Source organism: Coffea arabica, chromosome 2c, assembly GCF_036785885.1.
Source record: "Coffea arabica cultivar ET-39 chromosome 2c, Coffea Arabica ET-39 HiFi, whole genome shotgun sequence".
Taxonomy (NCBI): domain Eukaryota; kingdom Viridiplantae; phylum Streptophyta; class Magnoliopsida; order Gentianales; family Rubiaceae; genus Coffea; species Coffea arabica.
Window position 1 is genome coordinate 25798612 of NC_092312.1, and position 16518 is coordinate 25815129.

The window sequence follows — 16518 nt, forward strand, 5'->3', positions numbered from 1 at the left end:
AATTAATCAAGGGAATTGCAGTGGAGAATGGGATCGTGTACAGAAGAAAATTTGGACTCTTAATGCTGCCAGCAAGTGCAAGCATCTACTTTAGGGCATTTGTCACAATTCTCTTCGTTCTTGTGATAATCTAAGGCATAGGGGAGTGTTAAGTGTTAACTGACCTCACTTGTGTACCGTACGTCAAAGCTGACGGAGACTTTCTGCATAGTTTAATTTATTGTCCAGTGTCAACTCAAGTTTGGGCGCTAGCATTCTTAGAATGGAAAATTCAATTACTGCATCGTAGTAAGGAAATGATACGAAAGTTTTCCAGTAATGATTGTGAGTACTTTGCCATCTTATGCTTTCAGATTTGGAATGCGCAATACTTGTTCAATAGAAAATGCAAGGACTCTTTGGCATTAGTCTCGTTTGCATCTTGTCTCAATGCCACCTTCAAAGAAGCTAACGTGAGTCCCACAAATCAGTTGACGAACCACGAAGCTGCACGATGGTCCTCCTGGACACAGGCCACTTTATAGTTAAACTTCGATGCTGCTATTTCCCAGGTTAAAGATGCTTATGGTATAGGTATGGAGATGTTTGGATATATCATATTTGGATTTTTTCAAATAATATTTGAAATAGGTGTTTGGATAAGAAAGATGTATACCCAAATTCTACCTTTTGTACAAAGACTCTTTATCTCCACGTGGAGATTTCTGTACTACCAACAATGACGTGGATACAAATATTTTAGGCCACCTGAACACTGACTAAGCAAAGTTGAAGGCAAGCTGTCTTGACCGTCAACCCATTTGTTTCTACAGCCTTTAACACGCCAAGACCACTGTGTAAAATTTGTACCGTTGTGAACTACCGTCTGAGTAAAGCAATTGTAAAGCTGCAGCATTATAGCCGTTCCTCAGAGAATTTATTCGATTTTTCCGCCTGCAATTTAATTGCCTTCGTCTTCTCTAATCGGTGTCTGCAAAGCTGTTTCCTACCAACAAAGCTGCTGTTGCTGCTACCAACAGTTGGTGAAGGAATCCGATTCCTCTGCCCACGCCAGCGGTACCTTGGTTTGAAAAAGAGGTGAGCATGAGCTATCTTAATTTCTATATAAGCTTTGGCCTTGGATTTTAGATCTGATTACCTAAAAACAACTGCAGAAGAGGGCGGACCGATCATCCGAACCTCCTGAGTTTTATTATCAATTACAGCCTATCTTTGAGCTTTGTCCGCAGTCAACAAGGGAAGAAGCTGATGTGAATCAGATTGGTCCTAAATTTTGTGCCCTAATAACCCACCTATGGAGTGTACATTCTGGTTAGTCAATTGTTCTATTCTCACTTGCTGTTCTATTCCCCTTCGATTGCAGTAATGTCCTCTTATTATCTGAATTGCTGCATAGTGCATGGAACTCCACATGAATGACTGGTGATTGAGAATTGTTGGACCTTGTTAGTGTTTTCGTTTGGCCTTCCCCAAACTCAAATAATTGTGCAATCAATGCTCTTTAAATCATGTTACAGATTGTAGTTCACTTCAAATTGTAGTATGTTCGTGCCTGCTTCATGGTCAGGTAAATAATTTCTGTTGCAAATGGAGTGTTAAGATTTGTAGTTCACTATCCCTGCTTCACGGCTTTGTTGAGGATACAAGTTTATATTCTTGTTGTGCCTTACGTTTTGGATGCTGATTTCCTGCCTTTCTCCTTACCATGGATAAACAAAGCAACTGAATGTTTGTATCAAGTAGTGAAGTAAATTTTAGTAGTTCAGTTTTTTGGTCTGCTACATGTCTTGCCAGTGTTATAATTTACCTTCTGTAACACCTCACAACTTCCATTACATTTACCATCACGAATAGCCAATTTCCCAAACACTTTTTCATTCGGCCAAGACACATGTCCACTGTATTGTTTTCCTCCCAAATTCTGAAGAAGCAATTGAGGTGTTCATGCCAGCGAGCAAAACCAAAGGGCAAAGTTCCAGTATTGGTATGATTTTCCACTATTAAATGCTGCTATTAATACGCATGCTTTCTCCAACTTGTTTTGGTGAAATTTAATCAACTAATACTCAACTTGTGTGCAGAAACCACTTCCAGTCCTGCTTCTTCCGTTAGTGCACATTATGTTTGTGACTCTAACGACTTTCAGCTCAGCCTATTAAACTACTTCGACGTAAGGAGTTTCATGGACAGATTTGCTATAAATTTAATGTGTTACACTTTGTAGATAAAAGTAGAAGTTGATTATTTATTATTTATATGCAGATGGAGCTTAAAAAATATTGGTAGCCCTGGGAGGACAAAGTGTATGTTCGCACCTACGTTGAGTGGCAGAAAAATGAGAAATGGGAGCCAACTATCACCACATTTGCGAACTACACTGCTTTGGCCAATTACCTGAGCCAAGAATGTGGCGTCAATTGTACAGCAAGTCAGTGCCAGTCAAAGTACTATCGAATGGTGGACAAATGGAGGTTGTTCACTCATCTCTGAGGAGATTCTGCCATGTCAGAGACAGGGATAGGGTGGGATGCCGAGCATAGATGCTTCGTAGCACACAAAGAGCAGTGGGCTTATTTGTCTAAGGTATATTCAATTTCCATTTTTGAGTTAGATATAAGCTTGTAAACGTTTTGGGTGTGTTGATTGTGGTTAATGCTTTAAATCAACAGCTGTTTGACTTCCTAAGCATTTCCTATCCTGGTTGTTTAGGATGCAAAAGTTATTTTTTTGGCAGACTAAAAAGGAAATAGAGATGTCCACTTCTTTTTTATGTTGCCATTCAAGCTAATGATTGTTGATATATTACTAGCTATATTCATGCCAACCTTTTCAATTTTACCTGGCCATGCTCTCTATCATAAAGCAACATGTGGAGATTCATTTAAGTAGATGGGTTTCTTTGCAAGTCTCTATTAAATCTATACTACCTGCTTAATGGACACGACAGATGGGTGTGGATATATATATGCACTATCTATTAGCTTCCTTAATTATCACATCCTGTTCATTTGAGTGTATTATTAAAAGTTAAAATTATGTTGTAATGGCTCATCCCATGATTGCTGGTGGTCCGCATTGGTTGTATACAGTTATGGAACTATAAATTTCCAGCCATGTAGTCCAACTTATTTTGTATGTATGTTGCTATGTTTACCACCGTCAATCCTTTTCAATTAACAATACGAGTAGTTTCCATTGCCTTATACACACAACTTAAAGTTACAGCTGGATTACTACGTCCTTGTCCATTTAAATTACAACTTGGCTAGATGAAACAGTTCATAAATATTTGGTCTTAAAATAAATATATGCACCTCACATTGAAATAAATATTTGGGTAGATGAACAAAGGGTATGTGGAGTTCCAAACTCCAAACAATGCCGATTTGGTGATGGTTTGGGATGAGGTGATAGATGGCAAACATGCCACTGGCAGTCAAGTTCAGTCTTCTGCCCAACCTTCTGCACAATTTGTGCCTCTTCGAGTGCGGAGACGTAGGGCTGATTATAGTGGCAAAGGGAAAGGCGTGGCTTCAAGATCCGTTATTGACCTTCCACACCATTTTCTCTCATTTGACGATGATGGTAGCCCAGTTGGAACACATCCTAGCAAGCGTCCGCTCTCCACTGGCGCCTACTCTTCTAAGAAGGAGGGATCTAGTAGCTCGAAATCTCGAAAGTCGAGTTCGGAAAACTATCAAGAGGCTCTTAGCAACTTCAATAGATTCTCATGCATTGTTTCAAGCGAAAGGGAATCAAAGGAGAAATACTCAATAGAAGCAGTGAAGAAAGTTGTTGAGAGCTTGAAATTAGAGGACCAACTACATATGTTTCTGCTGAAGGAGTTGCTAGATAAAGAGTTTCGAGCTTTGTTCCTTAGTTTCAGTCAGAGTGAGCAATTGACATGGATTGATATGTTCATAAAGCCGAAAATGGTGTAGAGTGATGCCCTTCTAAGTTTTCCAAGCATGTAGCTGGACAAATGTTTACTATTTATTGTCTATTCATGGTTTTTGTTTTTCAAAAATGTACTCTACTGGTATGGCCTTCTATGGTATTGAATTACCAAATTTTGCTGCTGTTTAGTTTGGCCAAGTAAGAGATTATAGAACTTGAGCCATGATTGTAGTGATGCGGAAAGGTTACCAAAATGTTTGATGTGGTGAATTTTTTAATGCGTGATTTTCATAAGTTAAGAATTTGTTTGCACAATTTATTTGCAGCTATGACTTGCTGCTCCACAGCCTTCATTTTAAGTTCCATACTTTATCCTTGAAGCACAGACTTGCTGTCAAGTGTAGTAGACTCAGAATAACTAGTCTTTCCCTTTGGAAAGTTAAGCGACTTCATAAGATGTTGTTGTAAATTTCGATTGTTGAAGGAACTTCATACCTCACATATTGAAAGTAAATTGACACCTTGGCAACTTGTAACTAATGCAACCATGACATAAAGCTAGTTTGTATGCTACCTGATTACCAAAGGACAAAGGACCCATTTTGATCAAAAGCATGCACTGGTCTTACGGTAGCAGTAGATTATTGAAAATTTGTCAGCTAGTAGATTCCTGATATATCAGTCTTATCAATGAGACTATAGATTCACAAAATTAGAATGCCTTAAAATTTAACCCATTCATGGCAGAGTGTGTGTGGATGTGATTGCCTGTACAACTGGGATTTGCATATGTTCTTTGAACGATCTTGAGATATCGTGGGCCATTGCGTATCTATAAGAAGATAGATATACAGCACTTTAATGATAGACGACAATGGCTAGAGTGCGTTTAATTGATAGCTTTGGGGCTCCACAGGTTTTATTTGTGGCGGATTCGATGGAGTGCAACTATCACAGCAATCAATTCTAAAGTGAATAACTCCAACAACAGCCTCTTGTCAACACATTTTCTTATATTTCAAAATAAAATCCGTATTCTGCAAAAGTTGCACCCTCCCTATAAAATGGTGTAGAGTTAAGCCTTCGAATGTAGCTCACCAAAATATCCCAAAAATTGATACTCCCAAGTCCCATACACTAGTTTACAATTCTCAAAGTGTTTGCCAAGTTTGAAGATTTATCCTTATTGTTTGTAGCCATGACCCACTTTTTACCCAACTACTCCTCCAATTCCTATGGAGAAAGTTCTGAAAATGATGACGAGGTGATACTCAATGCAGCTGCACTATTTCTATTTTCACCCGAAGCAGGACAGTACGATGGCCCTCTTATCAAGGTGCCCTGCCGAACTGGAGATATGCCAAGTTGGAAGTGGGTGGAGGAGCTAATAACAGGCCACCCTCTACGTATATTAGAGAATTGTCGAATAACAGTAGACAATTTTCTACGACTTTGTGAAGTTTTAGTGCAAAATAACTACGTTCCACAAAATCCTCATAAGCACGTGTCAATCGAGGAGTCGTTAGCTATGACTCTTGTTATGTTGAGTCATAGTACACGAACATGAGTGGTGGCAGAGAGATTTCAACATTCGACGAAAACCATTCACAGAAATGTGGCCGAAGTACTTTTGGGTTTATGTAGATTTGCTCAAAGGATCATTCGGCCAAGACAAACAAATGGTGTGCACCCACGAATAAGATATAGCACAAAGTATTACCTTTGGTTTAAGGTTAGTAATTTATATAAATCAAGTTTGTTTGCACCCACACATTGCTTCCACTTTATTGTCTTCCAGCCATGTAGTAGACTCATTTTCAGCGGCATAAGCTATCTCAATCCATTTATATTAACTACTTCGGACTCGGCTCCCCTTTAAGATAGGAAGGATCCTTTATAATTTAATTGTACTATAAGAAGGTTAGAATGTGCTATAAGAGAGTAAGCTATAATAGTATGCTACTATATTCTATAATCGTAGCAAATTTATTAGAACTATCAAAACTAAGGCATTGTACTCCTCCAAATTTTTAGGATTGACTGTTGTCTAACGCCTAAATTCAATTTTTCAGGATGCTATAGGTGCTATGGATGGCACCCATATCCCTGCTTCGGTTCCACAAGCCGAACAAATGCCTTACACTAATAGGCATGGAACACAATCGCAAAATATTTTAGCCCTATGTGATCATGACATTCGCTTTATTTATGTGTATGCAGGATGGGAGGGTAGCACACACGATGCTCAAGTATTAGAAAGTGCACTTAGAATGCATACCGACTTCTCGATCCCACCCCCAGGTTCGATCATGCTTTGCAAAGTATTAGAAGCTCCTGTAGTATGTTCTGACCTTTTTTTTTTGTGTACAAAACTAGTACAAAATTACTTAAAATTTGTCTTTACTATTTCACACACTTTCATAATTACAACATGCAGTTAACGAATATTTTATATTTGGAAGAAAGAATGAAAGAATAAAAGGACCTTGTCCATTGTGGCCAAGTCTTTAAAGAAGTTGAAGTAGCAATAAAATACCACCACTTCCAAACGTGCCAAATTTGATTCAGCAATTGATTTACTCCCTGGCCCAAAACTCCGGCAAATATTAAACTTCATTTAAACATCTAGATCAGCCTTTCTCAAAGTGTGTTTTTTTAAATGTAGGTAAGTACTACCTCGTGGATGCGGCATATAAGATGCAGTCCGGATTCTTAGCACCATTCAAAGGAGGACGTGATACACGAGCTGGACAAGGACGTGGCCGAGCCCAAGGTCCGAAGGAGCTATTCAATACCTGTTATTCCCAACTTCGTAATGTAGTTGAACGTAGTTTCGGCGTCCTTAAGCAACGATTTGCATATTTGAAGGGGCCAGTACCATATTCATATATGCAAACCCAAATCAACGTGGTGATTGCATGCTGTGCTCTGCATAATTTTCTAAGGGAGACTCAACCTTCGGACGATCACTTTGTGCAGTATGAACAAGAGGACTTACAAGTCTGGGATGAAGGGGACATAGGTTCATATCCACAAATTCAACCATTGGCTGTGTCCCCGCAAGAGATTGAAACTTGGAAGGCAATGAGAGAAGAAATGGCAACTTCCATGGATGCCGCTTCCCGTAGGCGAAGGTAGTAGCTGACCGACAGTGGTTGGCCGGCTTGTTGAGGCTTCCTTGTAGGGGAGTCAAGTTTTGCTTCCTCATTTCCAGTGTACTCCCGTCTGTAGCTGCTGCCGATCATATCGATGCCCTTAATAATCATCTCTTGTTTGTGCCTTCTCAGTTAAGGTGGAGATTAGTAGCATCTGTTGTTGCGTATGAATGGGATTGGGTTTGTAATTTACTTCTACCATAGCCTTTCGTTTTATGTACTGTACTGTCTGAGTTTCACAGTCCACTACTACAATAATTTTCATCTGCTTTGGTTGAATAAAACATATGCAATCGTTTCCAGAGAAGAGATGGCTTATAGATGCTCCATAAAATGCGTTGTATTATTTTGTGTAGTTATGGTGTGATAGTGCCAGCGTAAAAAGAAGTCTAATCCTCTTTAATAGATTGGTAATGCTCATAGTTTGGTGAGTAAGTGCTGCGTGATTGGCAAATGGGTTTCTCTGCACAGTCTAACGCCATCTGCAATGGAGGGTTAAGTGACGATGATGGCAAATGCAAATAACAGTTAAGCAGCAAAAAGGAAGATATTGGACCCACGTGGACTAAGAAAGCCTTTTAAAGTCACTCAGCTATACACCGTACGTATATTTGCTATCCAAACAAATATTTCGGTTATCTGCACAGTAATGTACTTGAGCTAAATATTATGTCCAATAATATTCCCAAAAAATGATATCCAAACAACTTCATTGTTATTTGTGTGACTGCAAACGAAGTGAGTCGAGTTGAGTTTTTTCCTAATTAAACGAGTCTTGAATCAATTTTATCAAGTTCGAACTCAAGTATGAACTTGATAAACTTTCAATATAAAACTCGAGTTCGACTTCAAATTTGAGCCTAGTCAAATTCATACTCGAGCCTACTTGTGTTTAAAAAGAAAAAGAAAAAATAATTACTCCATTTGTCTCATTAAAAATGTTATACTTTTCTTTTTTAACTGTTCCAAAATATTTGTCATGTTTGGCATTTTTAACTACTTTATACTCTGAAATTCTCCTTATGCCATTCATTAATGATGCATAAAGACAAATGTGATGAGATTGCTTTTTACTTCTTACTTTGACCAGCACATGATTAAGGTTATAAGTGGAATAAAAGAAAAAACTTTTTGATAGAGTGTACTGTGCATAAAAAGTACATATTCTCAAACATGATTAAATATATAGTATAAAGGAAATATTTAATTTTTATTAAAAAATGAATAAAATATTCATTTTTTCTTAATAAATATAAAAATGTTAGGGATATAAAAGTAATTTACTATTAAAATAAAAATAATATATACATACATTTTTACATAATCGAGTTGACTCGTGAGTTAACGAGTTGAGTTTCTTTATGCTCGACTCAAGTTTGATAACTCGATTTAGTTGGGTCGAACTTAACCCGAACTCGATATTGATTGAGTTCGAATCCAAATTTGACCAAATCGTCTCACAAGCGTTCATGAGTAGTTTAATTCATTTGTAACCTTAGTAATAAAATCTTTTTTAAATTAAAAAATCAATTAGCACACCTTTTTTGGGGTCCCTTTTTGCTTTTAAGATATTCAACACCATTTTGCTGATAGTAGACAAATTAATTGCTTATTTCCCCTTTACCTATGAAACAAATATTTATGAGTGGCAGCTTCAATAATTCCTTTCACGCCAATTAATTAAATTAAAAAGAATTAGTGAGACATTTCCAAAAATTATCTCGTGTAGACAAAGTTGTTGAGATATGCAAGCTATTGCAGATTTTTCTAGATTCATTTGGTACTAGAACAATTTAATTAATTGCTGAATAAATGTTATTGTTCAAATATTTGTTAACAGAAAATTATGTTGAGTTGAAACAGAAAATCATGTTGATTTGTTAAGAAATATTTTTGCTAAGATTTAGATTATATTAATTTGTATGGAGATTTGTTAGATGTAAATTATGGAAATTTGTTAGATGAAAATTATGTTAGTTTGTTTTATGTAAACTCTATAAATGGTGAGTTGATGAATAAAGAACATAAGATTATCTTTAGCCATTAATACAAATCCTTTGTAAGCCATTTTTTGCAATATTAATTAAGATGTTGTTTCTTAGTTTATACCCTAAAAATCAACAAAGTGGTATCAAGACCCTATGTCTCAAGAGTCTGTATTGTTTTTTGAGAGTGAGTGCATTCAATAAGGATCTTTTATCCCTTAAAAGCCATTACAGTGGTAGTTTTAGATCCATTCTATTTGGAGAAGTTTAATTGGATACATGCATCACCATGGTAGTTGTTCCAATTGACGATCAAACGTCTTTTTTAGCTGATTGGCTTGTTCTTCAATTTGCAACTGCAACTTCCTCTGATACTACACCATAGAAGGGAAATACAGTGTAAAGAAATAATATATTAACGTAATGCAACATCTATGCAAGATAATCCACACCTCTAATTGTTCATATAGATGCTTTTGGACATTTTTTTGCATCCTTAATGCTTCGACTATCTGCATACTCCTGTGACGTATGAATAGCAAAGTAGTAATTTCCACAATGCATTTTTTTCCAAACATTACTACCATTTTATTAGGTCTTTTCCACAAGAATAAGGTTATAAATATGCCAATTGTATCCACAACTTGAGATGAAAATCCTTTACATTATGCTATCCATTTTAGGGTAATAACAATTACTGCAAAAAGTGTAACAACAAGCTTACACTTTTGGATCCAGCATTGGTGTAGTACATTTGTACAGTATTTCCTCTAAATATGCATTTGGAAGTTTATGAACTCAGTTGCAAATACAAGTTAACTCGAAAGTGTTGAAAGAAATTAAAGGATATATCAAAGCAACATACTTTTCTTTCCCCAATATAATTGATGTGATGCAAGTGTATTTGCCATGAACGTACAAACAGATTAATGATGCTAACAGGTACCATTAGTTAAGCAGTGTAATCTTGATATTGTTCAAAGCAAATACCTTCTTTGGAGCTTGGAATGTATAATCCAACACGGTATTTTTATAAAATAAGAAAGAAACTACATAACTTCAGATTTTTTTGATTTGTGAGATACAAAATGGAGAAAAGCTTCCAACTATTCATGATTGAATATACATTTTCCTATAAACTTGCAAGTGGCTTTTGATATGAAAAATAGTCAATGATAGAGAAAAAATGTTTATTGAATTGGGTAAATGATACAACAATACAATGCCTATATTTATAGGTAGTACATAATAAATCTAAACACTTAAAATATATGGTAGGATCCTAATTAATGCTTATAGTACTAATTGATACAATATCCTATTTGATAAAACAAAATATTTTTCTCAACTGATTGACATGATTTTCTCAATTTGATTGTATAGTCTTATCATGCCCCCGCAACTCGGATGGCTGTAGAACAAGTCTAATCTTGGCCTTGAGAGAGTCAAACTAAGAATGAGCAAGAGTGTTGATGAGTTGATTAGTGGCAGAAACATGTGACACTCGTAGGAAACCATTTTGAACTTGTTCATGGATAAAATGATAGTGAAGAGCAACATGTTTCATGCTTGAGTGGAAAATCGAATTAGAATAGAGATTTGTTGCACCAACATTATCACAACAAATAACAGGTTATGGGAAAAGAGTAACAGTGAGTTGTATAGCGATGAAGGCTACATATCGGTATTTAGTCTCAATTGAAAAGTGAGCCATAGTATGCTATTTTTTGGAGCTCCAAGAAATAGGATTGTGACTCAGATAGATTGTATATGCACCAGTGGAGGTGAAATCATCTTTGTTACCTGCCCAATCAACATCGAAAACAACATGAAGTGCTAGTGAAGAGGTCCGACAAAGTGTGATACCATGATTTAAGGTGCCATAGAGATATCGCAGTAAACGCTTGACCACATTCTAATGGTCACTTGTCAGTTGATGCATAAATTGAGAGAGTTTATTCACTGCATAGGCAACGTCCAACCAGGCAAGGGAGAGATAATGGAGGCTACTAACAACTATGTGATACTCGATTAGATCAGATAGTAGAGTCCCCAATTACAAGGTGAGAAATGGATAGGTTGCTAGTGGTATAGAAGCAAGCTTTACTTCAGTCGAGTTTTGTCAAGAAAATCAGCAGTGTACTTGCGTTAACTGAGGAAAAAACCATTGGTTTGGGAGGTAACTTCCACTCCAATGAAGTATGTTATGGGACCAAGATCCTTGAGAGAAAAGTGCTAAGAAAGTTGTTCCACGAAAGTCTGCGTAGCTTTGGTATTGTTTTCAGTTATAAAGAAATCATCTACATAAATTAGAAGATAAAGAATGGTGCCACTATAATTGAAGATGAACAAAGAAGTATTGGCAATATTGCTAAAGCCATATTGAAGAAGAAATTGCTACAATTAATGATGCCAGACATGTGGGCTTGTTTGAGACTATAGATAACCTTGCAGAGCATGTAGAGATGATAAGGATGGTCATGATCAATGAAACCCGAAAATTGAAATATGAACACATTCTCAATGCGAGTACTTTGTAGGAAGGCATTATTGACATCAAGACGTCTGAGTGACTAACCCTGACTGATGGTGAGACTAAGAACAAGATGGATAGTGGTGAGTTTTATGATAGGACTAAAAGTTTCAGTGTAGTCAACTCTGGGGCATTGATGGAAGCCTTTAGCAATTATTCGATCTTTATACTTGTTAATAGAGCAATCAGGTAAATATTTAGTGCGAAATATTGTTGATTTTTTGGGATATAAACTAAGAAACAACACCTTAGTGCTGCTAACCCTGACTAATGGTAAGACTAAGAACAAGATGGACAGTGGTGAGTTTTATGATAGGACTAAAAGTTTTAGTGTAGTCAAGTCTAAGGCATTGATGGAAGCCTTAAGCAACTATTCAATCTTTATACTTGTCAATAGAGCAATCAGGTAAATATTTAGTGCGAAATATTGTTGGTTTTTTGGGATATAAACTAAGAAACAACACCTTAATATTACAAAAAAAGTTTATAAGAAACTTGTATTGAAGGTGGAAAATGAACTTATATTATTCATTAATCAACTCACTATTTATAGCGATTACATGAAATAAACTAATAAAATATTTAACTAACAATTATCCTAAAATTCTCAACAAAATATAATCTTCTTCTACTAGCAAATCTTAGTTAAAATATTTGTTAACAAATCAACGTGATCTTTGGTTAACAAATATCCTTATTTTTCTAATAACTAAATTATTTTGATATCAAACTCAATCTGATAAAATTTATAGACAAAGTTAGCATATCTCAATACTCCTTCTTGCCACTTTTGTTGCAGATTTTCAATTATCTTCTCAAATTTTTGAACTTTGTTTTGGACAAGGCTTTCATAAAAATGTCTGTAATTTGGTCACCAGTCTTGCAATGTTTCTTGAGCTACATTTCAAAATCAATACCAAATTTTCTGATGTATTCAAATAATTTCTTTACAACTTGGAAGTGAAACTCCCATACGTAATAGATGAACCTGAAGAAGAAATTCGCAATACAAAAAATGATTGCTATAAGAGACATAAAATAATCCTTCAAATTTTTGTATGGTCTTTCATCAGCTTTGTCACCACCATCATCTTTGGGTAGCTTTTCATGAATTTTCAGAACATAAACTCCTTTAATTGTCTCATTAGTGATCTCCTCCTGAATTTTAGCAACATCTAAATTTTATGATTCACAGTACTGCATCTTAGAATTGTCAATTTCTAACAAATTCAAAGAAAAATTTTTGCCTCTCATTTTCACCGAGAAAACTTATTTCCAACTGGATCATGTATAACACAGGTCCTGTTTTTTAAGATGACAGAATAATTCTTCTCTAATAACTGTCCAGCACTTAATAGATTTTGATTAATTTCAGGTGCATACAAAAAATCAGAAATAATTTTGCTACTTGAACCATAATCAATAGTAACACTACCTTTGCCTTTCACCTCAATATAACCTCCATTTCCAATTCTGACTTTGGAGATTTGCAATTTATCAAGTTTTTGAAATATAGATTCATCATATGCTATGTGATGAGTGCAACCACTATCTATTAGCCAAGTTTCAGTACTAAAATTATTGTTTGCAAAATAAGTGGCCACGAAAAGTTGCTCCCCATCTTGTTCATCAACCATCTGAGTTTGATGTCCTCTTTTTCTTTTATTTTTTCAAACTCTCTCCATATGTATCATTTGCCTACAAAACTTACATTGAATGTCAGGTCTAAACCAACAATATATTGAAAGATGTGACGTTTTCTTACAGTATGAATACGGAGGATTTTTGCTATTTTTCTTCTCATCTTTGCTATTTTTCTTTTGGTCATTTCTACCACTTTGTTGAATTTGATCCTTATTTGTTGCTTGAAAAGCACCTTCAATGACTTCTTCAGTTCTTATGGTTCGTTTTTGTTCTTGTACCTCTAAAGCATTGATCAATTCTAGAAAGGTTATCCGAGAGAGATCCCCTGAATCTTCAAGGGAGGAAATCTTGGATTCAAACCTTTCTGGTAAACTTACCAAGACTTTCTCTACAACTCTGCTATCCGAAAGCTGTTCTTCAATCAACCTAATTTTGTTCACAACATTTAAGAGTCTGTCAGAATACTCTTTAATGTTTTCTTTGTTTTTCATCCTAAGAAGTTCAAATTCTCTCATAAGGTTCAAAACTTGCATTTGTCTTATTCTGTCATTGTCTTGAAAAGCCACTGTGAGAGAATCCCAAACTTCCTTTGCAGTTTCACAAGTCATAATTTTTGTAAATACTACATCAAAAACTGCTGAATGAATGCATGTCATGGTTTTTTTATCTCATTTTGACTACATCCCTATGGACTCTCATCCCTGCAATAGTTGAATTTTCTGACAATTCAGGAATAGGATTTGTCTCTACCATATCCCAAAGATCATTAGTCACCAAATATGACTTTATTTTGACAGCACAAATTTGGTAGTTGTCACTAGTGAAACTTGGAGAATTGGACAAGAAGTTGTTTCCTGACATTTTAATGTTGAAGACTTAAATGTATAATTTATAGTGAAAAAGGGATTCTCACCAGGTTCACTAACTCTCAAAGAAACAGACCCTTAAAATTTAGGGTCTTGATACCACTTTGTTGATTTTTTAGAGCATACACTAAGAAACAACACCTTAGTGTAGCAAAAAAAGTTTACAAAAAACTTGTATTGAAGGTGAAAAATAAGCTTATGTTATTCATTAATTAACTCACTATTGATAGCGATTACATAAAATAAACTAACAAAATATTCAACTAACAATTATCTTAAAAATCTCAACAAAATATAATTTTCTTCTATTAGCAAATCTTAGCTAAAATATTTATTAACAAATTAACATGATTTTTGGTTAACAAATATTCTTATTTTTCTAGTAACTAAATTATTTTGATATCAAACTCAATCTGATAAAATCTGTAGGAAAAGTTGGCATATCTCAACAAATATCTACTTACAACCAACCATATTTTGAGTGGGATGGGAAGCCACTAGTTCTCATGTCCCACTGCGAAATAAAACATCAAACTCGTTGGACATAGTTTTGCGCCATTTGGGGTATTTGATGGCTTGGGTAATAGTGGTGGGTTCAAAGGTAAGTTATTGGAGGTGGGTAATGAGGTTAAGTTTCTGAATTGATTTATAGATATTGTGTTTGGAGTAAGTGACTTTAACACCAGGTGAGAATGAGATGTCAGGTGAGTGATTAGGGTTGGTTTGATTAGGTAGAAGTGATGAGTCATTGTCACGATCTCTTTCAATTTTTGGTATAGTATGGGTGCACTAGAATGGATATCAGGTTCTGGTGTAAGTGCACTAGAATGGATGCACTAGAGGCAAAATTTTGAGATGGGTCCGGGGGTTGGCTGGAAGTGGTAGGAGTTGGTAGATTTAATGAAGAAGCAAGATTTGCATCTAGGAATGGCGTGGCCACTTGGTAAGCTCATAGAGCATTACTCAGAGATGGTAGATAGAGTGGCATGAGGAAGAAAAGTATGAGAAGTAGCGAAGACAAAATGGACTCAACAAAGCGGAGATGATAAAAAATGTATGAACGAGCGGTAGATGTGTCAAAGTACAGATAGGCACTTTGAGTGGAAGAATACTCGACAAAGACACAAGGAGAAGATCAAGACTTGAGTTTGTGGAATGTGTATAGGCAAAGCCAAGGATAGCAGAGACATCCAAAATTTTAGAGTTTGGAATGGTTGAAAAATGTGTTAAAAATTTTGAAATATAGGGAAATGTGGTTTAAAGTGAGTGTAGGGAGGCGATTGATGAGATAGAAGATAGTAGAAAAGGCAAAAGGTCAGTATGATAAAGGCATAGATGTATGGGTAGGAAGAGAGACCTGTTTCAATAATGTGACGATGACAGCTTTTAGAGTACCCATTTTGTTCAAGAGTATGAGGTGGAAAAGCAAGGTGTGAGATCCCGTTGATGGTTAAGAATAAAGAGAGAGTTTGATATTTCCTCCCATTGTTAGAGTAAAGTATTTTGATTGGACGATTAAAGAAATTTTCTACTAGAACCTTAAAGCACACAAAGACATCATGTGTTTCAAATTTGCGTTTAAGGGGATAAAACCAGATGTATTTTGTAAAATAATCGACAAAGATGATATAGTATTTAAAGTTGTCAACAGAATGGATCAGTGATATCCATATATCAGTGAATATAATTTCAAGAGGTGGAGTGGTAGAGAGAGTAGAAGTAGAAATTGGTAAGTTATCACTTTTGTTACATTGACATGAATTACAATTGAAATTTAAGTTGGAAGTATGAGAGACATCTAAATTGGACGAAGAAATAATATGTTTGAAGATTGATAATGAAGGATGACCTAACCTATGATGCCACTCCGACAAAGTGGTCTTGACACCAGAAAATGTTATTAAAGATGGTTGAGCAGTGGATGTGGTCATTCATACACACCATCCTTAGTCTAATCCCATCCTTAGTCTAATCCTACAAAAGGATTTCCTTAGTATGAAGATCGTTCACATGAAAAGAAGAGAGTAAGAACTCAATGAAAGTATTGTTAATCTTGCAAAATTGGGAGATAGAAATAAGGTTACGTTTCATAGTAGGAACACAGGGAGCATTAGATAGGGTAAAAAAGTGAGACAAAGTGGTAAAAAAGGTAGAACCAGTATGGGATATGGGAAGTCCAAAGCTATCGTCAATCATAATTTCATATGTACCATCATAAAGACTATGGAGAGCAAGATTGTTAAGGTTGCTGATGACATGATAGGAGGCATAACTATCAAGTAGCCATGTTGTGTTGGAGAGAGGAGTGGTTGCAATAGTTGTTTGAACTTGCTAGGGAGCCGTTGTGATCAAAATTGTGATGAATTATCAAGACAAGGAAAATGTTGCACATGAGGGAACTGTTGTTTGTAAAGGGACAATATGAGACTACATGTCCT

General features: G+C 35.7%; 1 protein-coding gene across 4 annotated transcripts; it reads left to right on the plus strand.

The window, feature by feature from the left end:
- Positions 1-797: 797 nt before the first annotated feature.
- Positions 798-4175, plus strand: LOC140035265 (uncharacterized). Of its 4 annotated transcripts, none has more exons than XM_072075525.1 (6): positions 798-1077; positions 1206-1311; positions 1855-1984; positions 2082-2170; positions 2263-2583; positions 3342-4175. In XM_072075525.1, the coding sequence occupies exons 5-6, from the start codon at positions 2503-2505 to the stop codon at positions 3939-3941; spliced, it is 681 nt and encodes a 226-aa protein (XP_071931626.1). In that variant the 5' UTR covers positions 798-1077; positions 1206-1311; positions 1855-1984; positions 2082-2170; positions 2263-2502; the 3' UTR covers positions 3942-4175. The 4 variants fall into 4 exon arrangements, with proteins under 4 accessions (XP_071931626.1, XP_071931625.1, XP_071931624.1 ...); XM_072075523.1 differs by having other exon boundaries at positions 799-1077; positions 1155-1311; XM_072075524.1 differs by having other exon boundaries at positions 1206-1984.
- The last annotated feature ends 12343 nt before the right edge of the window (positions 4176-16518 follow it).